The following is a 25,261-nucleotide window of genomic DNA, read 5'->3' on the forward strand; positions in this document are numbered from 1 at the left end:
CAAAATCGCACCTTCACTGATCACGTCCTGAGGTCAATTTTTAGTTCTGCTAATTTAATTAAGAATATCATGAGTTTGAATATTGTGAGAGCTGATGATTGAGACTGATAATTTTCAGAACATGACACTGAGATCAGACTATTTTTCTGGCTCAATCTGATTTCTAATACACTATTAGACAGTCAGAGGCATTTTGCAAAGAGTAATTTTATTACAAAAGCTCGTACATTGATCACATTAATTACAACTCCAGAGTGTACTGATGAAAATGTTTTGATTGATGGTTTCAATCAGGCCTGGCCAAACTTCACTGGTAAAAAGCTATGCTACATGAATAATGCATTGGAAGGTAGGTAATAAAATATTGATTGTGTTTAATTCAATTGTGCAACTACTTAAAAAGCACATCAATAGCAGCTACGAGGATACGGAGGTGTCTACAGTACACATTAAATACATACAGGGCTGCACAGATTATGAGGATTTAACAACTACTATCAGTACAAAGACACAGTGAACATTGTTTAAATTTCCTTTGCAAGAAGAAGAAGAGCAGGATTTTGATGCGTGTGTGTAAAAAGAGGATTGTTGATGGCAACAGGAGGAAGAGGAGAGGAGATGCAGAGAAAGACTGTTGTGTGGGAGAGGTGTTGACTTGTTTGTTTGGATCATGTGTCTCTTCAACAAATCGTATCATCTTGGCAAACCGTGCAAACATGTCTGAATCATGAATGTCAGAACCATGACATTGACAGCCTCCATTGTTCTTTTTTTTTTTCCCCTCTACACTTGATTTTTTTCCCCCTGTACGTTTGTTTTTGGTAATTTTAAATAATCGCTCTGATGCTGTGATATTCCAGATAATCCTAGGACAAAAAAGCTGCGTGCCAGCCAGGAGGTGTGCGTGGATGTAGCCTATTTGCGTGCACACAAATCAAACCACAATTATGATTGACATGCTGGAGGATGATGTTGCCTTGGAGACACAGAAATACAAAATGCCTTACATTCACTGGCAAACAGAGAAGCGATGCACGCTGCATCTATTCATTCTTCGTGCTCGGGTTTGAACCACATTCCAACATTTTTGCCCAGAATCTTTTATGCTCACTTTCACACTCCATCTGCTCTGTCATATCTATCTCAGTGTTATTGTCTGCCACCTTGCAGTCCTCGGTGACCTGTCTCCATATTTCATTATCATCGGTTTAACTCCCCCCCCACAGACCCCCAAACTAAGCCCTCTGTTTAACTCCTCCATCCCCACTTTGCAGTCCCCTGTTCACTCCTTCTCTTTATTTCACAGGTTTAACAGGATGCATCTAGGTCACACATCAATCTTGTGTAACTTGTACCATCTGTGTGCAAAGCTTAGACAAAGTGAAAGGCTGATGGCCAGACAAACAAACACAAACATACACACACGTTGCACTTGACGCAGCCGTCTCTGCCAGTGTTGTAACCAGGGGAATATGAGTAAACAGCAGCCGCTGTCAGATCTGGATTGACTGCACCTGTCTGCGTTTAATTAATAAATATCTGTGTATTCCTATTGTTACGTATGGTGCAGTTAAGAAGAGAGTCGCACAACATGTTGGTTCAAGACAATGAAAACAAAAGCTTCTATTCTACACATACAAAAGGCTCTGCGATCAGACTTTAATAACCTACAAACTTGGCTGTCAGATAACAAATTACTGCTCAATAAAAACCTGCTTTATGCTCTTTGGCCTGAGACAGAACATCAACTTAAATCTAATTTGCTGCATTTAACCCATAATGATGCTGGAGCTCTTCAGAAAACGGGGGAAAAAATGAAATATTTATGTGTGTGGGTTGACTCTGAACTTACCTTCCAACCACACATCGATCATTTCGTGAAGGTAAGCTTTGGTGCTGGTGCTCTGCATTGTTCCACACTTTTTTTTTCTTTTTACAGCCTATTGAAGTGCTTTAACCCTGATCTTCTTCATCTCAATGGTACATACTATGATTTACAATTGGCTGCGCTTTCTTTTTCTAACATAATGTGACTTAGTAAATACATGATATAATTTTTATTTGTAGTGTTTTTAATGCATTATTTTGATTATAGTCACACTTTTTTAAACTTCTACATCATGTATTAGAAGCTTTGATCTAAACCCGTTTTAAAATAGATTTTATTCTTTTACTTATGTTCTGTCATATATAATGTTGCACTGGTGAAATCTCATATTAAACAAAGTTTAAAAAATAGTGATATGTATGTGTATATGTACAAGTAGCCTTTAGTCTGCTCTGATGCTCACACTTAAATCTGTGAGATACCAAAAACAGCAGATATACTTAACATGATCATCTCAAGCACACAGCTTTGTCTATGAGTGCAAAAGCCCCAGCCATCAGCCTTTCAGAGCTTCTGTCTGCAAGGGACAGCGAATCAGAAGAAAGTTGGATTAAAGGGAGGGTGCCTTTAAAGGGAGAAAGCTATAACAGCTTATTTCAGACAGTGGGTGAACTGAGGGGTTGCACAAGGCCCTATTGAACAATAATTCATGCAAAGCTATTCTAATAGTGTTAAGGAATTAAAACAACAGCATTTATGTTTCATTTTGTGTTTGACTAAAATAAGCTTAGTACCTTTAAATATGAGCTCTGTGTTATTTTTTCACTGACTTGAAAATATCTTGTTTTGTCAACTCAGAGTAGAATAAATTATTGAAAACATAAGCAAACATTAATTTATTGTTTTACTATTAAGTTAATATATTTGTATAGTCCATCTTTGTATGTCTGGTTTATGTTATTTTCTGTCCTTTTTTTTTTTGGTAGGTATACTCCAACATATCTGCCTTGCTGTCTGTATCAGCCTTGTTGACTGATGTTGTTCTACTGGTAAACAAGATGCCATTTACCAATGTCCTTCACTGACATTTATATATTTTGCACTGACTAAATGTTCACAGATAGTTGTTTTTATAATGACAATTTGTTTTCCTGATGCTTAGGGGAAATAAAAAATAACTTCAAAAACAAAATAAACTGAAACACATGAAGATATTGCAGAATTTCACAATTGTTAAATGTTATGTTTTCTTAGTCTTCTTTTTTCTGTTTGATATATGAATGTTTAAAGGGTTTTTCTAGGAAATTTATTGTACCTGGATGTAGACTGGACAAAATAAAATCTGGAAGGAAAAAAGGGCACATTGAACATTTGATGGTCTTCTGGTCATTAGAGTTTCTTTTTTTTGTCGGCAGGATGGTAGGCAGGATAGGACATGTTCATCGCAGCATTTCTGCCGACAGGTTGCGTGCATATCTGGCAGAGCGCAGTTTGAGTTCATGGTAGCACTGAACAAAACTGTGGTAGATGAATGTGATTGGCAGCGCCAGGAGCACAATGCCGCTCACTACACACATTCCCCCAAGCACCCGTCCTCCGATTGTTACCGGGTACACATCCCCGTAACCCACGGTTGTCATTGAAATAATAACCCACCAGGCAGCAGCAGGGATGCTGGCATAATCACTGTTCTGGGTCTCGAGATCCAAGCCGTGTTCCAGTAGCTGGGCCAGGGCACTGTATATAGCCATGGCAACGCAGACAAACACCATCAACATGACCATCTCTCGGTAGCAGCGCCTGAGAGTCAACCCTAGAGTCTGCAGTCCCAGGAAGTGTCTGGCCAGCTTCATGAGCCAGAACACTCTCATCATCCTCAGGACTCGGAGTATGACTCCAGCAACCCCGAGCCCAGCACCCGGCATCCCTGCCCGGGCCATCGCCATAGTGACATAGTAAGGGGTAATGGCAATCACGTCGATGATGTTGAGTGGCCTGCGGAGGAAGTCCCACTTGTCTTTAGCCACCAGAAAGCGCACTATGCACTCTGCCGTGAACCAGCCAATACACACTGCCTCCACTATCCTACAGAGAAGATAGAAGAAAAATTAGTTGCACACACTGTAAACAGGAAATGACAGAGGAGGTACAGTGAGATATGGATGGCATGAAATATGAAATACTGCCTGGCAGTCAGTAAATGTGAGGAAGGAGGAAGCAAAGCAAGGGGAGTTAAATGATGGGAAATAAGGAACAAAGCTGTCACAGTTCAGGCCTGGCACAAGTAAACAAAGACAGCAGGACAGATACATGGGCTAGTAAATTTCCGGCAAACTGCACAGAGGGAGGGTTTAAACCCTTCAAAGAAAGACTGTGTCAAAGACGGTCACATAATTACCCCATTGACAAGCAGAGCAAGGCCAGTCAAAATGAATTAGAGAATGATGATTCTTGCATTAGATATAAATGCAGTGAAGCCCAGAAATGACAAAAATACCTGCAAAGCAACTATCAGAATAGTTGCACCAACCCAAATTATGTAGCAACTGAGAGAACTGCATCATCTAATGACATGAAACTAAATTGGAATCCTTTTGCCCTCAAAGTATACAAGCCACTTGTATTGGCTACTTAACCACTGTAGCTGATCCAAAACTCAAAACTATGTCCAGCCTGAGGGAGCATAACCTAACCTTATATAGAGAATGGGCAGCTCAGGCTTCCAGGAAAGTACAGGCCAAAATCACGCAGACATGGAGATACACGTTTTCGCGCCTACATGCTTAAGTTAGAGAAACAAAACTCTGACTTATGATGATTCCTGTAAGTGGCCTAATTTCTTTGTTTGCTTGCACTATTATATAATCCCCTCAGTACACATTCTACTTTTATCTCATTGCCCACTCAAATATTATGAATCTATGATTACCTGATGTTTTCCCTTCATGTGCGCAATGCAGTGTAAACTAAGCAGGACAGTAAACATATTCAGACTAACTGTGAAGAGGGTGGGAGAAATAAGAGGGGAAAGCTATGGATTGGCTATTGATTTGCTTCCTCGGGGGCCTGTCCGGCTGTCATGTGAGGAGCCTAAGGTGTAATGTGCTGCCTGAAACTTGTCAGCGGGCATATTGAGTTCAGGGGCATCAATTCACTAAAGCACAAGAACAAATCCCCTGCAGGCAACGTAATACATGGATGTTTTAAATATCTTGCTTTGCTGTCATTCTTATTTTTATGTTATTATACCAAACATCCTAGAAAACACTCAAAAAGCTGAGGTAGAAAACATCTCAATGCATCCACCTCGTGGTTAATATTAGTGCGCAATGACTTTGGCCGTTGCCTTGAACTCATGCATGATCAAATGTTAAGAGGTATATTTATTTATTTATGCTACTTGTAATGACAAAATCAAATATTTGACACGATTTCATCTGTTCAGCTCACTTTTACACAAGACTGTCTCAGTTGTAGGATATCCGCACACATTGCGCCGAAACATTTGGCAGCATTTTCATGAGGGGGCTTCTATTCCTTCAAGTTAACTGACCCTTGACAATCGCCTACCTGTGTTCCTCCACAGTAGTTCTCTTGGCTGTATCCCAATCCGGCAGGGTGCTAGCGCACAGCATGATCATAGAAACGATAACAAAGATCACGGACACTGAAGCCAAAAGCTGCGCTACAAGGGAAGAGTTGGGCTCCTCAAAAGCCTTGCGCATTTTCTCGAGCCACCTAGCGCGACATGTGAGCTCAGCCTCTTGCACTGACTCCCCTGTGCTCTGGGGCTCATCCTCGATGTCCCCCTCAGAGAGTGTGTCCAGTCCGATGTCGGACATCCTATCGTCCAGGCGTTTCTGGCAGCAGGAGTCCAAGTGCGCGCTCTCCAGTCCCCAGTAGAGCATCTCTGTGTAGAAAGACAGCTCACACACTCCGGGAACAAATCGGAGTTTGCCGGAGCGCACGTACAACATAATAAACACGAAAGCCTGAGCGTGGCGGTCGAAGAAAAACTCATTCCGGTCCCGATCGTAGTCATCGCAGAGTTCGAGGACCTCTTTCTCGGTTGCGCAGGCAATCAGGCGGCTGACGCGTCGAAGAGGGAAATCCCTGATCACCTCACGGGTGAAGGCGTACCGGGTTCCCCCGACGTTAAGCACGCAGATGCTCTTCCCGAACTTCATTTTGACAACTTAAATCATGAAAGCCTAAAAGAACTCTTCACAGTCCATTCTTCCTTCCATCGCAGGAGTTTGGGCACTTGGGGAACTCGTCTCCCCTGCCCCGGGGCGTGGTTCGCTTTGAGTGAAGGTGGCCCTGCGCTGAGGTCCGTGGCTGCTAACTGTTAACTCTTCCCTCTGTCATTGACTCTATTCTCCGTCTCCCTCTGTAGCCTGAAGAAGAGACTCAGCTCCAGCCAATCCCATCAGTGATGTCACAAGCGCGCGCGCGGACACACGCAGAGAAAAATCCATAAGCAACAGGAGTATAGAGCGTAATATGTGATTTAAGTCCACAGTGGAGACTGCTGCTTCCTATAAAATACTGTTTAGATTCTCCTGGAAGCAGATGAGAAATTATCGTCAAACATGATGAAAACCGGGAGGAAAATTCTTGTTTAAGAAAGCTTAGTTATGTCTCACTGTAATATTCCCTGTTACACTGACAAAAAAAATAGATGTGAAGCTTGTATTTGATATGCTTGCACCATTATTAAAATTTTGACCATTTTATATCATTTGATTAAGATAGATAGAGATACTTATATATGACTTGTGAAACAAAAGATACATTATGTTGAGGTAAGTATAATAGAAAAAAATAGCAAGAGAAATATATGCACACATGAATAATTTATTATTGTTATTATTGCTAGTATTATTATTATACAAATAATGTTTTTTTTACTATTATTTTGATTTATGCAGATATGTGCAGCTTTATTTATTTATGTATTTGTTTTGAACAAACATAAAGAAAATAGTAATTGTTTTAACTTAGCAATGCAAATATTCTATACCAGCTCATTTGATAGCAAAATAAAATAATAATAATAATATCTACATCAATGTTTTAGCCGTGCGACAAACTGGCGACCTGTCCAGGGTGTACCCTGCCTCTGCCTGCCTGATAAGGGAATGGATGGATGGATGGATGTCTACATCAAGTATACAAAACATAATCATATATTGAATCTTCTTCTTCTTTGCCACAGCATCATCTGCCTTCATCTCACTATGTCACTGTTACATCAACCATCTGCATATCTTTCTTCAATACAGCCATAAATCTTCTCCGAAGTCTTCTACTTTTACTACTGCCTGGAAGGTAAATCTTTAACATCCTTTTTCTAATATATCACAGTATATCCCTCCAAGCTATCTAAACCTCGCTTCTCTAAAGTTATTAGAATTATAAATTACATACTCATTTCTAATTCTGTCCACTCTGGTCAAGGTGGATCATGTAACGATGCGTAAAAGACAACAACAACAACAACAACAACAACAACAACAACAACAACAACAACAACAACAACAACAACAACAACAACAACAACAACACAGAGACTTCTTCATGTAAACAGTTCCTTTTAAGTTTTAGAGCCCTTTCTGATTTGTTAGGAATTTTAGAGAGACTCAGTTTCAATGATTAGATTCGAGTTTAAACTTCTGGCTTTACAGATATAAAAATGTCCTAAAAAATAATGTACATACTGCTTTCTTATGTTTTCTGAGGTGGGCTGGTGTCTGCGCGTGTGGGCCGCGTGTGGTTGTGCTGCGCGTGCGCGGGCCCCCTCCAGCGTCAGCAGTGGTTTTTCGGGTTGATCCGACTTCTTTTGGCTGCCGTGAGTTAACTGTATCATAAAGGGTGCTGTGACTCGAAGGAGGAGGGGGGGTTGAATTGCCATAATTCTCCCGATAGGTTACACATCCGGAGTCCCGACCATCTTAATTTGTCGCTCCTTTTCCCTTCAAAGAGAGTAACTTTTATTGTTTTTATTAATTTATTCCATTTCTCTTAGTTTATGGTTTGCACACTGGGAGGGCAGAAATGGCGGCCAACATGTACCGGGTCGGAGGTATGTATGTCAATGTGGATCTTTTTATCAAAGAGAAACCGTTACAGTTTTGCACCTTCTGGGCGTTATTTTGAGCTGTTTGCATTTAATGGTGGAGATGCGGATGTGCTACAGCAACGTGGACGCGTTAAGTTGAAGCAGGAAGGTGAGAGTTGGTGTATATTTGAGATTCAAAATGGGTCAGGCCTCGCGTCTGTCGTGGCCACAGCAGCTAGCCGCCAGCTTGCTAAATGGTTAGCTGGCAATGTAAACATTTTTCACTTGTTTGCTGCTCCCCGGGTTTCTGAATTCTTAGACCAGGGGATACAGGGGGCTTCTACACGGATAGACCTCACGACTAGACGTGTGTTTCAAAGGTTGTTAACATGCTACCACGGACAGTCTGAAGCTGCCTTTGTATTTGCCACTCCTGGCATGCAGCCATTAGTACGAGACCTTATTTAGCTAACGTTAGCACCAGCGATGGCTTCACTGATTACCATTAATGCCGTCTCAGCGCTCGTTTGCTGCATTTAATGATCGTATTTAACCATCTCGGTAACATCAGGTGCCAAACTGTTTTGCCAAAGTGACTACCTACAGTAACCACAAGGGCAATTAATTATCAAACAGGGATGCAGGCTGGCTGATTTGCTAGCTAGCTCCTTAGCAGTCTACTGGAATTCAACATCAAATTATTGTCTCCGCGCATGGCGTCGCTGCGTCTGCTTTTACACATTTATTCAGGAATACTTGAGCTTTAAATCCATACACAGACGGCCACGTAGCCTAATTGCATTAATGCTTGACATGCCACGCAAACTATAGGCGTCTAATGACATATCTTGCAGCACTTTATAACCGGTATTTTCGAGGTGCATCAGCTTATTGTCCCCTCACGTCACCTTTAGGCTAACTTCTGCTGCTTTTAGGTGCTCATTGTAAACTCCGTGAACTTGTCGATAGGACACACAAACTTCCAGGTACATTCAGGTGCAGTTTTTCTCCCTGTATGGAACAAGTCTTAACAAATGTAGTCAATATTTTGCTGCTACATTGCAAACAAAAAAAAAGATGGGATCTGTAGTTTATTCATTTATTTAAGGTTTGTTTTGGTTTTGACTTTTTACAGCATTCCAACACTGATGTGCAGTACATTCCCATCCCAGAGGCTGAGGGTTATCATACACATTAGCATGATGATACATAGACTTTAATGACATGCACAACTCTGACAAATATGCCGCTTCACCGTTTAAAAGTCTGGAACATGTGGAATGAAATATATCAGACTTTGTGTCAATGCTGCCTTTGCCACAACCTAAAGTTGTGTAAAGTTTAATAAAAAAAAAAAGAGATATTGTTACATTTATTTTATTTGTCCCATTTGTTGGGAACTGGCAGTGTCTAGAAGACACATAAGCTGGAAGAAAGATGGGGATTCAAACCAGTGCTTCTGCATTAGGCTTACGGCATATGGGTCATCTACTCAAACCCAGAGAGCTATACTGGCATCTGGTGATGTTATTTATATGCATGGGCAATCTTTTTTTTTTTTTTTTAATGGCATATTGAAGTTTTTATTGTCTTTAATTTATTTTTTCATACAAACTGAAACAGTGTGGTAACATATGGCAACAGGTTGAAAGACTGATAATTTTGCACTTTTATTCACCCATAACTTGGTGGTTGTTGACTAGAGATTTTTCCTTTTAACTTTTCTGGTGCAACACTTTCTGAAAGTCACAACTTTGCACATATTTATTGATTAAAGGACATGCATATTCTTTGATTTGACCTACTGTAGCGCCAATGTATTAGAAGAAGAAAGTGTACTTTATTGGTCCCCGTGGGGAAAATCCCTCTCTGCATTTAACCCATTCACTCAGTGAAGCAGTGGGCAGCCACTGGGCGCCCGGGGAGCAGTGTGTAGGGACGGCACCTTGCTCAGGGGTACCTCAGGGTAGCTGTTCAGGGGAATCGAACCCCCGACCTTCCGATCATGGGGCCACCACTCTACCTACTGAGCTATCCCTGCCCCCCCCCCCCCCCTTTTTTTTTTTTTTTAAAAGTTCATGTGGTCTATATATTTAAATATATGATATGCGTGTTTCCTGTTGCAGACTATGTATTCTTTGAGAACTCCTCCAGTAACCCTTACCTGATCCGTCGGATAGAAGAACTCAATAAGGTACTGATGGGTGCGTTTTTCATTTTCATGAGTGTGAGAATATGTTAGAGAATTCCTTGAATTCCTCTGTGCTCCTGTCCCCACCCTATCACTTTCCCATTGTTTGTGTGGATTTTGTGACCTTGTTTGTAATATGGCTTGAAAAGACAGGTGTTCCCTGATCTACCAACTGTCATTAGTATGACTTGACACACCTGTGTGTGTGTAGGCGGGGTGACTATTATCAACATTTCACAAGCTCATGTAGCTTTGGGCTAAAGATGCAGATTTATTTTAATTATAAGCTGATACCAACCTTGAACAGCAGTGTTGTTGCTCTCTCTTTTTTCTCTCGGCATTTTACCGTAATTCCTGTTTTATTTTGTTCGAAATCCTTCACAAGCATTGTTAATAGGTGTGTAAAAGCTTTTCCTGTGTCATGCTTGCACTGAGATGTTCAGATAAATGCAGGTCATTATCGGATTGTGTGGGTGGAATAATGCTAGATCACATTATCATCCTGAAAGAGTGTACTGAGGCTCAATGTTATAATCTAAAGACAGGAGACATCGTAATTATCATAAATGATGAAGTAACAGGAAGTCCCTGCAGCATGATACGATTTAATAAACCTCTGCTGTTGCAAATACAAGCTGTATGAAGCTTATCGTGTTGGTAAAGGTGAAATGGAGTGCTTGATCAAGCACGATGGACATTTTTGTGGCTTTAGCTAGTGCATCGATATGCACATCGTTGTTCCTGTTATTTACTCCAGATCCCTTTTTATATAGATACATTTGCTTTTGTACACAAACTTGGAAGCAGGTAGGTGGGGAGTATAAGTTGTTTCTTTTTTTTTCTTCTTCTTCTTCAAACCTTTTTCAAACCTTTTACCCCCACATCTAGTCATCAGTCACGACATTTAATACTGGCTGAGTTTGAGCACAGCTTGATAGGTACACAAAGGAGCCAGGTCTCTTGGGAAATTACAGGGTTGCACAGGTAGGTGTTGCCACTTATTTGAGTCAACCTGGATGTCTCTCCTCTCTTTTAGACTGCCAGTGGGAACGTGGAGGCCAAGGTAGTTTGTTTCTACAGAAGGAGAGACATCTCCCACAGCCTCATCCAGCTTGCAGATAAACATGCAAGTGAGTAGCAGTTGTGACGCATCATCTGTGTAAAACAGTACAGTTTCTTTAGATTGTGTTTGCATTAATACACATTAAACTGTTGTATTTACATTAGAGGGTTCTGTGCTCTAATTCACCATGTGGTTCTATGTGGGTACTCCGGCTTCCTTCCACAGCCCAAAGACATGCAGTTAGTGGGGTTAGGTTAATTGGTGAGACTAAACTGCTTCTATGTTGGAATGTAAGTGTAAATGTCTTGATGCATGCTCAATCATCCAGGTAAGGAAAACCCAAAAAGTTGGAGACTGAAGAAGTCACTTGGATGAGTGACGAAATGTTTCTCCCACTGAAAACGCTATGTTCAGATGAACAGAATAAACTTTTTGGGAAAGTGTGAATGGTTTCTGTTTTTCTGTGTTGGCCCGGTGACTGGCGACCTCACCTTTTGCTTTATGGCAGTGGGGATGTGCTCCAGCTCAACTGTGACCCTGATTTAGATAAGCAGAAGAAACTGGGTGGATGGGTTCTTTCTGTTTTGCTAAACTTTAGAGTGACTTGTCTTTGTTGGTTGGACAAATCAAGCAGTGTCACCTTGGACTCTATGAAATATTGTATTCTAAATTGTATTTTTTCCTTTAAGGAGAGTTGTGATATTTTAGACTAGTCAATTATGTGACAGAAGTGTAACCAGTGGTGAAGATTAAGCCATCCATCCATTTTCTTTCACTTATGCAGTTTAGGATCACAAGTGGCTGGAGCTGATTCCAGCTGTCATAGGCTGAGAGGCAGGGTACACCCTGGACTGAACTGGTCATCAGTCTGTCACAGGGCTGACACAGAGAGACAGGAAACCATTCACACTTGGGGCCAGTTTAGTATTACCAATCAACGCAGCCCACGCATGGTTTAGATGGTGGGAGGAGGCTGGAGTACTGGGAAAGTAGGGCTGGGCGATATGGCCTAAAATTCATATTGTGATATAATTTGAAGCATGTGCGGTAACGATATATATCGCGATATATTCTTTTCTTCTGTATAATGTATTTTCCACACTATAAGGCACACTTAAAATCCTTTAATTTTCTCAAAAATCGAGAGTGCGCCTTATGTATGAATTCTGGTTGTGCTTACTGACCTCGAACTGATTTTGGCGTGCAGAAATCTGTTAAAAAATGTTTTAGTACAACTTTGGTAAGCCGCACTGCTTGATGGATTGTCAGAGCATTACGGCTGCCGTAGTGAGGAGCTTCTGGGTCCTGAGTAATCTGGGTCCAAAACTCCGTCCCCTCAGGTCCCAAAGTCAAACGAACACTGAGAGTTAAAACGGTCTAAATTCTTTCATCTTTAATAAAATCATCAGCGTTGCTGCTTTACCAGGTGTAACAATTAAGTTTAACATCCAGGCATCCATGAAAACAGAAGTTATTAAATTTAATGGAGTTAGAAATTAACAGGAAGTTAGCTCGCTAGTTTCCACCTAAACATGGCATACCATGTTCTGAGAGATTTTTGAAACTATTTAAAACGTACAGCTCTGCTACCACTTCCAACATAAATGAAGACAGAAAACTAAACAGCAGTGGCGTTTGCAGGGTTACTGAAGTTGGACTACCTGGTATATAATGTTGTGCTACGTGATTGCTAGCAACACAGCTATGTTAGCATAACATTAGCACAGTGAAGCTGGAGGATGAACGCCAACTTTTTTTCCACTTGATAAAAGTTAACGTGAGGGATTCTGGTGGTCAGGGACAAATGCAATCGCATAGCAGGATGCTATACACGGGCCAAACTTCAGTCAGGAGAACAACTGAGATTATTCATCCACAATACGAGGTTAGTTATTAATATACTGCAACAACATGGGAATACAACAGCTGCGAGAGAATTCAACATTAATGAATCAATGTTACGGAAGTGGAGGAAGCACCGTTTTTGGCTTTCCCCATATTTCAAAAGTGCTTCATCTCTTTGCTATGACTCTCGGCATAATTTGCAGATGACCAGACGACCAAAACAGGCGCAGCTTGATGACATCAACATGCGCTATCGCGATAGAGCGGTATAGTCAAAATCTCTATCGTTGGCCAAATTTATATTGTTTCTATCGTATATCGTTTATATCGCCCACCCCTATGGGAAAGAACAAGCAAGCACCACAGAAAAGGGCCCAAGTCTTGATTTGAACCCAGAACCTTCTTGTTTTGAGGATGTAATGTGATGGCTAAATTTCAACAGACAGATGATATCAGGATGACTTAATTATCGAAAATTTTTAAAGACTTTAAACTTGAGACATGACACTTTGGATTTTTTTTTTTCAGAAAAAAATGTAATTAAGCTTTCTGTCAATCAGAATGACATTTCCAATAGTGATTTCTCTTGGCAACTTTGTAAATTGCACATTTAACTAGAAATAAGAGGTTTTTAATGCCAGAGATGGAGACGTTGAAACTTAAATTTGTACTCCAACTTGGGGGATTCATGTTTGTATTTCACAGTAATTTCTCAATTGCTTGTTACTGCATTTTACAGAATTTGAGTGTGGATGTGTGAAGTGAAAAGGAAAAGAAAGTGTCATCACAGCAACACCTATTCAGTGTGGGAAGCAGACTACCTGATTCCAGAAGGCTAATGGCCAGAATAAAACACATTAATAGTTAGTTTCTCAAAGTAAAAAACATGCTTTCCACCAAAGCAGATTTCCAGTTTAGATGTGGGTGATTGCAATGAAGAGCAGCAGGAGACCCAGTGAACAACATGTTTACTGCATTCACGTCATTCAGCACTGACTGGAAAAATACTGTTCCCTGTGTATGTGTCATAGAACTGCTGGTAAAAACCAGTTATCCTGATTGAGGTAGACTTTATAGACATAAAGCAAGAACAAAAAGATAAAACTTGCAGTATGCAGAGACAGAGCATTGATCAAAGTGCTGTGCCAGTTCTGCAAGGTGTTTGGTGTCCTTCGTCTGCCAGCTGGTCAGAAGAAAATCGAGAAACAACAATAAAATTTATGGCAGCCTAGTGCAGCGTAAAAAAACCCAGTTAATTTATGTTTGACATTATTTCAGAGGGAAAACAAAAGAACAGCAACTAAATTTGATTTTTACAGGACGAAAGTTTATGTAAGAGTCATAGCTGAAAACTTTTTAGTTGAAGGTAGAAAGATACAGACGTGTGGCTCTGTCTTTTTGTGTGAAGCCGGGTATGCTGTGCAATTTTGGGCAGCCCCAGATAAAAGATAACCAACAAAGGAAGGAACTGAGTCTCCAGAGCGGTGATCACACAGTAAGAGATGGTTAGAAGTATCTCGAATGCTCTTCCAACCTAAGATTCTTATAAACTTAAGATGTCCATTTCTCAGTAACTGCCGGTATAACTGTCTACTAACCAGCCAGGAGTCAGGAGCGCAGGTAGAAATGATCTTCTGATCAACATGACAGCAGAACATGTGGGAGGACAAAAACAAACTCAAACAAAATAGAAGAAAAACTTTGTGTTTAGTCTAGTTGAGTAATGGTTTGTATGAAGTGTCCTCCAGCTGTTAAGACTGAGCCAAGGGGGATGTTGCATTGAAAGAAGCGAAAGAGAAATAACAGCTGTACATTTTTGCCTCAATTCAGCAGGCACTGTACAGTCTGCGTGTATCAAACTTTATATTTTATTAAGCCTGTGGACCACTGTAAACACACAGCATTTAGATGCTTTAAAATCTCAGCAGACTGCATTCCTACTCTTCTGTACTGGATATGGTGCAATCAGGCACATCTGTTTTAACATTAACTAAGCTTATGACATCACTTAACTTTAGTAATGAGATGTTTCTGTGTTAAATTAAAAAAAAAAATCCTACCATTGGCTGGAATGAAAGACAGTACAGAGACACTAATCATGGTAGCACAAGATCAATAAGGGTTAAGGCCCTGAATAAATCCAGCGCATAACAGCAGTGTGCAAGATGCTAACAGGCAGGACATACAGGCAACGCCATAACAATGTGCCTAGCATAGTATACAGGAACGCAGGTATGGCTTTGAGGTCGCAATGGGACACGTCTCCAAAGATGACCGTGCTAAAATCCTGTGGGATACAGATGGTTAACCAGTGGTGGACAAGCAGAGGAAAAAGGCCATAGTGATGGATGTAGCTATACCAAATGATGGCAACATCAGTAAGGAGAAACACAAAGCTGGAGAAAAACCAAGGGCTGAGAGAGCAGCTAGACAAGATGGAGAGTAAAGTCAACTTTGGTCCCCATGGTAACACTCGGAGCAGTGACGACCCCCCCAATCTGGGAGAGTGGCTCCAGCAAATTCCAGCAACGACATCTGAGATCTCTGCTCAGAAGAGCGCAGTCCTAGGAACAGCTAAGATACTGCACAGGACCCTCAAGCTCCCAGGCCCCTGGTAGAGGACCTGAGCTGGAAGAACAAATAAAGACTGCCCACAGGGTGAGAGGGGGATTATATATAATAGTATTTTACAAAAACATGAGCCTTTGCAGATGATGTGCAGAGTATTTTCTGCAACAAATGCTATCTGTTGCAGTTTATACATTTTTAACAGTAACTCTTTTCAGGATATTACATTTGTTTCACTTCTTAATGTAACATTAACTGAAATGCCAACATTTTCCAGACTCTAATGTTGGTGTATTTTTCGCTGCTGCTGCTGTTCCACCCACATGTTGTCTTCAGCAAACAATACTGTCATGTTTTCAGAGTTTAGCCATTGACGCATGATTGGCAGACTGGGTTTTAATCAATTGAGCAAAGCAATTTTTGCTGTTTCCCCAGCACATTGCAGATGAATAAAATAATGTTCATGGCAGTTGAAAAATTTCACTTTCAAATGAAGGCTGCTTTTCGCTGCTTCCTCTTTCAGCATCACTTGGGATCTTTCACTGTATATGGTGTGAAAGCTGCTGAAGTAATTCCCCTGTAAATGTCAAACCTATTAATTAAGATCTTTGTCTTACCTCACTGACTGTACAAAATAATTCTATTTCTCTCTGAAACTGACAAATGCATGCATTTCCCTCATATAAATGTGGCACTATATAAGTTCTAGTATATTGAAAATCCACTTATAGAATTATATTTATTCAAAGTGTATGCAGTGCCTGCACTGTTTACCAGTGATTTAATATGTTTATATACTGCCTAGTATTATGTGCCAACCAGCAAATCCAGAGTCATAAAAGCATGGGCCTCCTCATTTGAGAAAGCACTGCTAACAAATGTGAAATTACAGTCTGAGGGATAAATTGAAGAATCTGTGAGTTTTGATGTTATTTATTTATTTATTTTTTTTCACATTTATCAGTCACTGTTTTTTTTTTTTTTTGTCTCTGGGATATATTGATGACAAAAGTGTCTCATGAAATGGATTCATTTGTTTTGTCTTTTCCTTTGCAGAGGAGCTCGAGGAGGAGAAGGAGAACCCAACAGAGACAGAGCTAACAGAAAAACAGAAACACCAGCTCCGCCACAGAGAGCTCTTCCTCTCCCGGCAGTATGAGAGTCTACCTGCGACACACATCAGGTACAGTGCACAGAGGCATACAAATACATACAGAAAATGGACTGTACAGCTCGCCAACTAAAGGCAGTGCCCATGGATAGTCACTCATTCAGCCATGAATCCATCCATCACACAGTGCGCACTTCCTTTGTTTGTGTTTTTATATGGTGTGTGCTTCCTCCCCTCTCTCTCTCCATTAGGGGGAAGTGCAGTGTCGCATTATTGAATGAGACTGAAGCCGTTCTTTCATACCTTGACAAAGAGGTAAGCCTGAGAGGGGGGAACAAATTGATGTCTCTTTCTGGTTTTTGTTACCTCAAGCTGCATCATAGAAAGTCCGGTCATAATTTACATGCTTTTTCTTTCCTTTTCTTCTTTTTGTTGTTGTTGTTAAATTCTGTTGCTTCAGGAAGTATTCAGGCTTTTCAGATATGTCCCTGCCAGTTATTAAACTCCTAAAAAAAGACTCTCACATTAGAAATCTGTTTCAATACAAATAATCAATTTGTGTCTTAAAGGGTTTAGATGCAGCTGCGTACACCGTTGCTTCATTTACCATGAGCAAATCTATGAAGATCCAAATTAGTGCCTGCACCTTGGCCCACTCTTCTTCATTTGTAACATCATGTGCACAACTCCCCAAAAGTTGATTCTGTTCATCTGGATGATTCTGTTCATCCAGATGATTGAGTATGCATCAAGACATCATGCGCACAAGTTCCTCTGGTACATGGAGGCAGACGCAGCGCTGGTTCACATTGATATAAAATGGGTTTGTTAACCAATAGAGAAAAACGTAGTGATTCATTTCGTTCATCAGGAAAATACAGGGTGCTGTTGGGGTAGACATAAAGTGGAATACATAAAGAATCCACAGTGTCTGTAGCTCACTGGATAAGGCCTAGAAGCTAGCTGTTACACGACAGAAATACCATTGCAAAGAATTAGGCTTGATTAGCACAGAAAGCGGGAATTTTTTATTGTCTTAGAGTAAGGCCTGACTGGTGGGGAGTGAACGGCCAGGTGAACTAGTGACTTGTGATGCATTTATATTGGTAATGATGAATAAAAATTGGGGAATGCACAAAAAAAGTTTGCCATTTGTGGGAAGAATCTTGACAATATTATCAAAAAGCTGAGGTAATGCAAGCCTGGACCTGTCGGCAACTTGTTGCTAGGAAGTTTGTATTCTCCCACTTTCTGGCTGAGTGATTGCTGGAGGTTGCCGGCAGTTGGTAGTAGGGCTGAACGATATATCGCATTTGCGATAATATCGCGACATGATCAAGTGCAATTTTCTAACCGCAAAGGCTGCGATTATACTCTGGACATGTCCAAATTCATGGGCTGCATCCTCCTGAGGCCGCATTTGTAGACCGATTACGTCACAGCGACGCGCCGAAGGCTGTCCAAATTACTACCATATCCCAGAATTCATAGCGCGGCCCAGCCAAACTCCAGTTTCCAGCAATGGCGGCCGCTACTAAGTTTTAAAATTACTCATACTAATCTTTCTGGGTCACAAAATAAACTTTTAAAATATTTTCAGGCGAGAAAGTAGTTGTGTAAACATCGAATATCTGCTCGGTTTATCAAGATATCCCATATTTGCAAAAGTGCTTCGACGTTTTCAGAGGCGTCTGCTACCCACCAGCTCGACAGCTAGCCGGGAGCTCGAGGGTTACTGATGCGGCCGAGAACGGCACAACTCCCGGCACATCATTTTCAGATCACCGCGGAGTTTCGCTGCTCGGGTTAAACGTAATATATAAGTCACTTAGACAACCTAAAAATGTTATTGTTGGGCTTTTTTCAGTGTTTTGTTTGTTCGTGAGTAAATCGGTTTGGCTGAGATTAAAGTTATTAGATTAGATAAAATAAAACTTTATTAATCCCCCGGGTGGGTTCCTCCTTGGTTTTCACACAGCTGACTAAACGTCAAACAGAAAACTTATTAAACAGAAGTATGAGACAGTCGAGAATTTACGCCAGTGTCTGGTTATATTTTAGATAGCAAGAAGCAGACGGCCGAGTTTATTAAACTCCACCGAGACAGCGGTGACGCTAATCAGAACTAGACCGTCCAATTTCACGCCTTTAAATTTTAAAGGCGTGTTTGTGTGTGTGTTTATACAATTGCTATTATGTTTGCACTTTATGTGTAATGTTACTGACTGCAGAGATCAGTAAGATGTGTGTATTTTTTATTTATTAGTTTTATTTATTTAATATTATTTTTTAATTGAATGACTGTCTAGTAGTTCACAGATGTCGAAAAACTGAGTGTGGTAAAGCCACTGATTTTGTTTATGTATATTTCTGCAATCTGCACATTGTACTGACTTTCATTTTAATGTTTACACCAGGGTTCCTTGTCAGCACTTTATGCTCAGATGTTTGTAAGCTAAAAATAAACTATTGTGTATGTTCAAATATACTGTTGTGATTGAAGAAGTTAAATAAAAATGTCAGTCATCAATTCATGCATCACCTCATGTCATCATAACAGAGGTCTGTCTTCCAGGAAAGAACAGTTTAAAATTAATGTAATATAGTATTGGCCATACTATATGATGTATTGCTTGTCTTTGTTTAATAATACAGAAGACAAAGACCTTAAAAAATAATCGCATATCGCATCGCAATCGCAATATTGGGGCAAAAAATCGCAATTAGATTATTTTCCATAATCGTTCAGCCCTAGTTGGTAGGTGAAATTAGTAACACAGCTATACGGTGCTGCACCAAAAAAAAACGTCACACTGTTTGCAACAATTTCACCTAGCAACAACCAGTTGGGGAAATAAATATTTTCCCCCTGCAACCACAGGGTGCCTGGGGGTGGTGGACGTCGCTAGGTCCGTGTGGCTGATGCTACGTTCCTTTTACTTTCTTTTTTTAACAGTTTTTTTATTGTTTATTTAAACGGTCAAAACATGTATGGCTTAAAAATGACCTAAACAAATAATCAGTAAACAGTTGAGTAATATTTTCTTCTCAGTTGACTGATTATATTAGATTTTTACTAAAACTCTTTATTATATTTTGCATGTTGTCTGTCACATAAGTATAATTATATCTGTTATAACACCTGGAGATCACAGGAATCCCAGCCCTGCCAAAATCTGGGAAGCTCCACATTAATGGATGTGATGTTTTCCTTAGGATACCTTCTTCTATTCGCTGGTTTATGACCCAACACAGAAAACCCTGTTGGCTGACAAAGGAGAGATCAGAGTGGGACCGCGTTTTCAGGCAGATGTACCTGAAATGCTACAAGAAGGTGAATCGCAGATTTCACCTTTATTTCTTTCCTAACCCTTTTTCTAAAGCATAAACAAAATGTAATTAGTTTATAATTAAAACCATCACTAATAAGCAAATAAGCGTGGAAGGCAAATCCATTGTTATCCTACTGTGTGTGTGAGCTGTTGTCTCTGGGCTTTGCAGGTGAGGCAGATGAGAGAGATCAGGCCAAACTAGAAGAGAAACTGTGGGATCCAGAGTGCCCACTCACCAACAAACAGATAGACCAATTCTTAGTGGTGGCACGGTAGGTCGCCCTCACATCTACAGCAACAACTTCTCGATCGCATGCACTGGATAGGCAGTTTCACAGATGTAATAATTCTGAGTTTTAGCACTTTAATAGCCCGTGGTGCTGTGAAGGATTGGCTGAAATATTTAGTGTGTGAGATAATATAAATGCACACTGTTATGAGCCATGGCTCATAAGTTTGGCTCATTATTTTCATTTTTATTCATTCAATATGTGAATTTGTCATGGGTTTTTATTTATAAGGGAGGATGAAAATGAATTAAAAATGAATCACGCAGAGATTTAAATCGCTTTTTGGTTAACAAACGACTGTTTACTGTTTCTGATGAACGACTCATCTGTGTTTGCCATATATTTTTGCTCCATACCACCCAGTGCATATTTTGAGCTGTGAGGCTGTTAGTGTTTTCTTTGCAGACATGCCCTGCACATTAATATGTCAGACCATGCAGTAAGCTGTGCATATATGTATCATGTATTGACTGACTGTGGGTAATTTTCAGGGCGGTCGGGACCTTTGCCCGAGCGCTGGACTGCAGCAGCTCTGTTAGACAGCCAAGCTTACACATGAGTGCAGCTGCAGCCTCACGAGATATCACACTGGTCAGTGGGACACACACAGTCAAACCCTGCAGCACCTTGCTGGGATTTAATTGATGGTTTTGTAAGCTTTTTTTCTGCGTGCATTGATTACAGTTCCATGCGATGGACACATTGCACCGCCATAATTACGATTTGTCCAGTGCGCTGAGCGTACTGGTCCCAGCGGGGGGCCCGGTGCTTTGCAGGGATGAGATGGAGGAGTGGAGCGCCTCGGAAGCTGCCATGTTTGAAGAGGCATTAGAGAAATATGGAAAAGACTTCAATGACATCCGACAAGACTTTGTAAGTGTTTTGTTATCATTCTGCCTGGTAATCCTGTTGACGTAGAAGTTATTCAAAAGAATATTACATTATTTATGGTGCTTTTAAGATATTTTATTTTTATGTAGCATTTGATTGGTTGTTACCCGTTACTGTGAGAGACTGCTCACTGTGCAGTTAAAGTCTTCATGTGGTGAAATGTATTCACAGCATGCCGATGGACAGTTGAGAGGTTCGACTTTGAGGCTTTGAGAAGTTTCCAAAGAGTCGTCCTCCCTCATCAGTGAAACTCTGTCACAATGGAAATCCATTGTAATCTGCATAAATTGAGGCTGCTGTTCTGTGAAGCACAAAATTACCAATTTTAGCACTCGCCTTTCAAGCCTGTGGGGGTGAGGGATGACTGTTTGGTTCTTTTGAACTCTCCTTCCCACCATCTACCTCTACTGTACAATAAAGCCAGGGTATGGGTGTATGCGGTGGCACCAGGTGCTCATGAATACTTATTAAATGTGTGAATTTCTCTGTGTTTCCGTCTGAGGCCCAGAACCAAGCAAAGCCAGTAACTCTGAGCCTCTGTGGTCACGATGCCTCTTGCTCATGAATATACATGAAGGCTTCGCACCCAGATGGCAAGAACATGAGATATTAATATCATTAATTTGCTCTGTGTCTGTCTTTCTTTCTCTCCCCGTGCTCGACCGTTCTTCTTGTGAAGCTGCCGTGGAAGTCTCTGACCAGTATCATAGAGTATTACTACATGTGGAAGACTACAGACAGATATGTGCAACAGGTGAGAAAACCATGTAGCTGCTATGCTACATGCATCTTTTTTTGTAATTAGTGTGTGTTTTTCTTACATTTACACAAGATTAAACTAAACGATGCCATCCCTAACAACTGCATCGCGCTTCTAGTGGGCAAAAACTCCTCCTGCATAAATAAATAAAGCAACTTTGTCCTAGCTTTGTTTATTTTTGTTTTTTTATTGACTACTACATGGGACTTTAATCTGAAAAGGATACTCCAGTTTTTATGTTTATTTGAAGCTGCAAGAATTAAAAAAAAAAAAAAAAAGGAAAAGCGTATCAGGCAGTCAACATCTTCAAAAAAGACTTCTCAAAGGAGCTGAATAGCTTAAGCTCAAGATTTTGTTTCCTTTTAAAAATGTGCAAAAACTCATTGATTCATTAGAAAGGCACAACAAAACCAAAGCAGTTCACAACAACTATTCCAACTGTCTTTCTGTAAAATCAAAAGGTTTCACACAGTTCAAAATTAGTCCCCACAAAAAGTGACGTTTTCATGCTTGTTCAGTTTTTAAAATTTTAACCGTATCCCTAGGGATACAAAATAAGTAGAAGTGGCTAGAATCAGGCTTTCTATTGAAATAAAGTTCTCACCCACAGCTCTGACCACTTTTGAAATGTCTTTTTTTTATTCTTTTTACTTTATTTAATTTTTTCTGAGCTGCCACACATAGTAAAATGGTCCTCGTTATGTTTTTATTATACCGATATAAATGTATTTGCAGTGATTAATTCTGAAGTGGCAGTCTGTACGAGTGCAGCTTAAAAACTGTAGGATACTTTTACGTCTAATTCAGTTGCACCATTCCTTGGACCTCCATTGCTTAATAAATTTGAAAAATGCTTGCTGCACGGCCTACTAAACTTTTTCTTTTTCTAGAGCTATCGAAAACTTTATATAGCTATTCACAGACTAAGTGTTACGTCTTATGGTAAAACTGCCCTCTGTGTAGAAACAGGGTAGTTCCCCTTAAGATAGGCGTGGTGGTGCAGAACATGTTTACAACCAAAGAAGCAAAAAATCTGGTTAAAAAGGTCCTTGTGTTTGAGAAGAGCAACCAACTGTATAGCATGCACAAAGGGATAGCCTTTGCTCTCCAAGGATTTCATGTGCTCAGATATAAATTGTGTTTATGTGCCCCTAAAAAGCATAGAGGGAGAAAACAACTCCTTTGAATTACATCGACAGATTTAATTATTACCACTGTAATTCCACACTCCAACTTTCAGGATGCAGGGCTGAGTTTTATTTGAAGCAATGCTTGTTAAAGGCAACAGTTTTTTTTATTTTGGGATTAATGAAGAAATCCATTTTTTTCCCTCTTTGAACAGAAGAGACTGAAGGCAGCAGAGGCAGAAAGCAAGCTGAAGCAGGTTTATATCCCCACATAGTAAGTTTCTTTATTTCATATTTCAGTGTTTGCAGATGACATTGGATGTCTTTTGTCTGTTACTCTGCTTGTGGTGGACAGATGATGATTTTATGCAGTATAGCTGCTGTCATTCTGCTTCCTAAATCACTTTGTCTGTCCTCTGACAGTAACAAACCCAACCCCAACCAGATCTCGATGACCAATGGCAAGATGGCGACGGTGAACGGAGCGGGCCCCGGGGCCTACCACGCAGCAGGGGGGGGCAGAGCCTGCGAAAGCTGCTACAGTGAGTTAGTGTGTGCGTGTGAGAGTGAGTGTGTGATTAGCCATGGCAAGTGTGAAATTAAGTGGTGAGGGCAGTGAACATAAGTCAATTAGAAATCTAATGGAAACAAATGAAGCCTTAGACAGCTGTCGCTTCTCTTACTTAAAGAAGAAATGCTTTCCTTTTATTTTCAGTCTTTGCTTATTATTAACAGCTTCACAGACTGAAAGGGGAAATCGTTGTCCCACAGTATGCAACCCAGAGTGTTAACAGAGTGCCTCTAGCTGCCTAAAAATATTAGATTTCACTTTGTGAGAGGATTAGCAAGCAGGGTGGTTAGCTACAGCCCAAGTCACACATTCCTAGAACAAAACCAAGATAATTTTAACTACTTTGCTTTCTTTCTTATCTCTTCTATTATTACTTTTACTTTCACCCTTACGAGGAGAGCCATTTTTAAGCATGGGTGCAATGATTTTGATAAATAACCTGGAACAAAGGCCCAGAGAGCTTTTGATGACCCACTGCAACCACCGATCACAAAGAAGGGGGAAAAAAAAGTATTTCCCAAACAGAGTGAAGGTGTACAGACTCTGCTTCTGGTTGTGTAGTGCCATGCAGTTTTGCTGCTGCTCAGGGAAGGGCTGGCATATATTTGTAGGTAAATCTAAATCTTGCGCGCAAACTGCAGGCAACTGTGGCAGTCTGCTAGCAACCAAAACAAACCCATTGCCCCAAGGCTTTTGGTGCAGCAGTGTTTAACTCTTTGTGACCAGTTTCACCTTAAATCAACCTGTTGGAGGATACACATTTTTTGCCCCTTGTCAACAAAAATCTAAGTAGCATAAAATGCCTTCAACATAACTGTTTCTGAATTTTAACAATCCACTATAACACAAGTTGCAAGATTCTCTGGATATTTGACTTTTCAGTAATAATAATTCTGCTGGACATAAAAATCTGTCTGTGGCAGACTTCTGCTGATGTCACGTTTTATTATGATGATATTCATTTTTGTGTCCCTTGGTGGGACTCAATTGCACTGAGAACTGGGAGAATTGTAAAAATTATAACCTGAGTTCTGCTTATTAGTTCTTGAACACATCCTAACATTCCCCTTAAAATCTACTGTAAAATGTAGAATATTTAAAAAAGCTGACAACTAAAATTATTTGATGGAAATGATAAATCTAAATGCCTAATATCTGCTCACTTTGCAGTACAACGGCCTCGTGCACTGTTTCATGTTTGTAAGCACTTAAAGTCAGTAGCAAGCATATAGTGACGTCTTGTGTAGTATGAATATTGATAAAATCACACAGGAAAAGATGGAGATCAATATTCTTAGTGTCTTGAGACCAGTCTTTTCTGCCATCTCTCTAACAAGTGTTAATGGATTCCATACATTAACAGCCATGCAGTCAGCCCAGTGGTATTCATGGGGGCCTCCAAACATGCAGTGTCGTCTGTGCGTCTCCTGCTGGATGTACTGGAAGAAGTACGGTGGTCTGAAGATGCCAAGCAGAGCTGAGGGTCCAGAGGAGAGGACCTCACCCACTCCAGCAAGCAATGTAAGCTCAGTGGAGGGTACAGAGAAGGGTTTCTGCAGGTCCTTAAAACATGTTCATATTAGAGTTAGACAAAAACAAAGCCTTTGAAACAAACTTGTAAAA

General features: G+C 40.4%; 2 protein-coding genes across 2 annotated transcripts in view; one reads left to right on the forward strand and one right to left on the reverse strand.

The window, feature by feature from the left end:
• Window positions 1-3,158: 3,158 nt before the first annotated feature.
• kcng3 (potassium voltage-gated channel, subfamily G, member 3) lies at window positions 3,159-6,044 on the reverse strand. Its single transcript, XM_085360905.1, has 2 exons — window positions 5,399-6,044; window positions 3,159-3,913 (listed from the first exon to the last, which is right to left on the reverse strand). Exons 1-2 carry the CDS (start codon window positions 6,013-6,015, stop codon window positions 3,268-3,270), a joined length of 1,263 nt encoding a protein of 420 aa, XP_085217031.1. The 5' UTR covers window positions 6,016-6,044; the 3' UTR covers window positions 3,159-3,267.
• Window positions 6,045-7,648: 1,604 nt separating this feature from the next.
• Window positions 7,649-25,261, forward strand: part of mta3 (metastasis associated 1 family, member 3) — a 29,228-nt gene continuing 11,615 nt past the window's right edge. The window contains exons 1-14 of the mRNA XM_085361498.1: window positions 7,649-7,679; window positions 7,857-7,913; window positions 10,016-10,083; window positions 11,117-11,210; window positions 16,613-16,739; window positions 16,919-16,982; window positions 19,884-20,001; window positions 20,169-20,271; window positions 20,781-20,880; window positions 20,974-21,162; window positions 21,860-21,934; window positions 23,283-23,341; window positions 23,491-23,609; window positions 25,002-25,159. Of these exons, the coding sequence (XP_085217624.1) occupies window positions 7,886-7,913; window positions 10,016-10,083; window positions 11,117-11,210; window positions 16,613-16,739; window positions 16,919-16,982; window positions 19,884-20,001; window positions 20,169-20,271; window positions 20,781-20,880; window positions 20,974-21,162; window positions 21,860-21,934; window positions 23,283-23,341; window positions 23,491-23,609; window positions 25,002-25,159 (1,302 nt within the window). The 5' untranslated portion in view covers window positions 7,649-7,679; window positions 7,857-7,885. The remainder of the gene's footprint in view (window positions 7,680-7,856; window positions 7,914-10,015; window positions 10,084-11,116; window positions 11,211-16,612; window positions 16,740-16,918; window positions 16,983-19,883; window positions 20,002-20,168; window positions 20,272-20,780; window positions 20,881-20,973; window positions 21,163-21,859; window positions 21,935-23,282; window positions 23,342-23,490; window positions 23,610-25,001; window positions 25,160-25,261) is intronic.

This window comes from Diplotaxodon limnothrissa, linkage group LG8 (genome assembly GCF_057381915.1).
Source record: "Diplotaxodon limnothrissa isolate DT_005_m linkage group LG8, D_limnothrissa_male_GT1.1, whole genome shotgun sequence".
Classification (NCBI taxonomy): Eukaryota; Metazoa; Chordata; class Actinopteri; order Cichliformes; family Cichlidae; genus Diplotaxodon; species Diplotaxodon limnothrissa.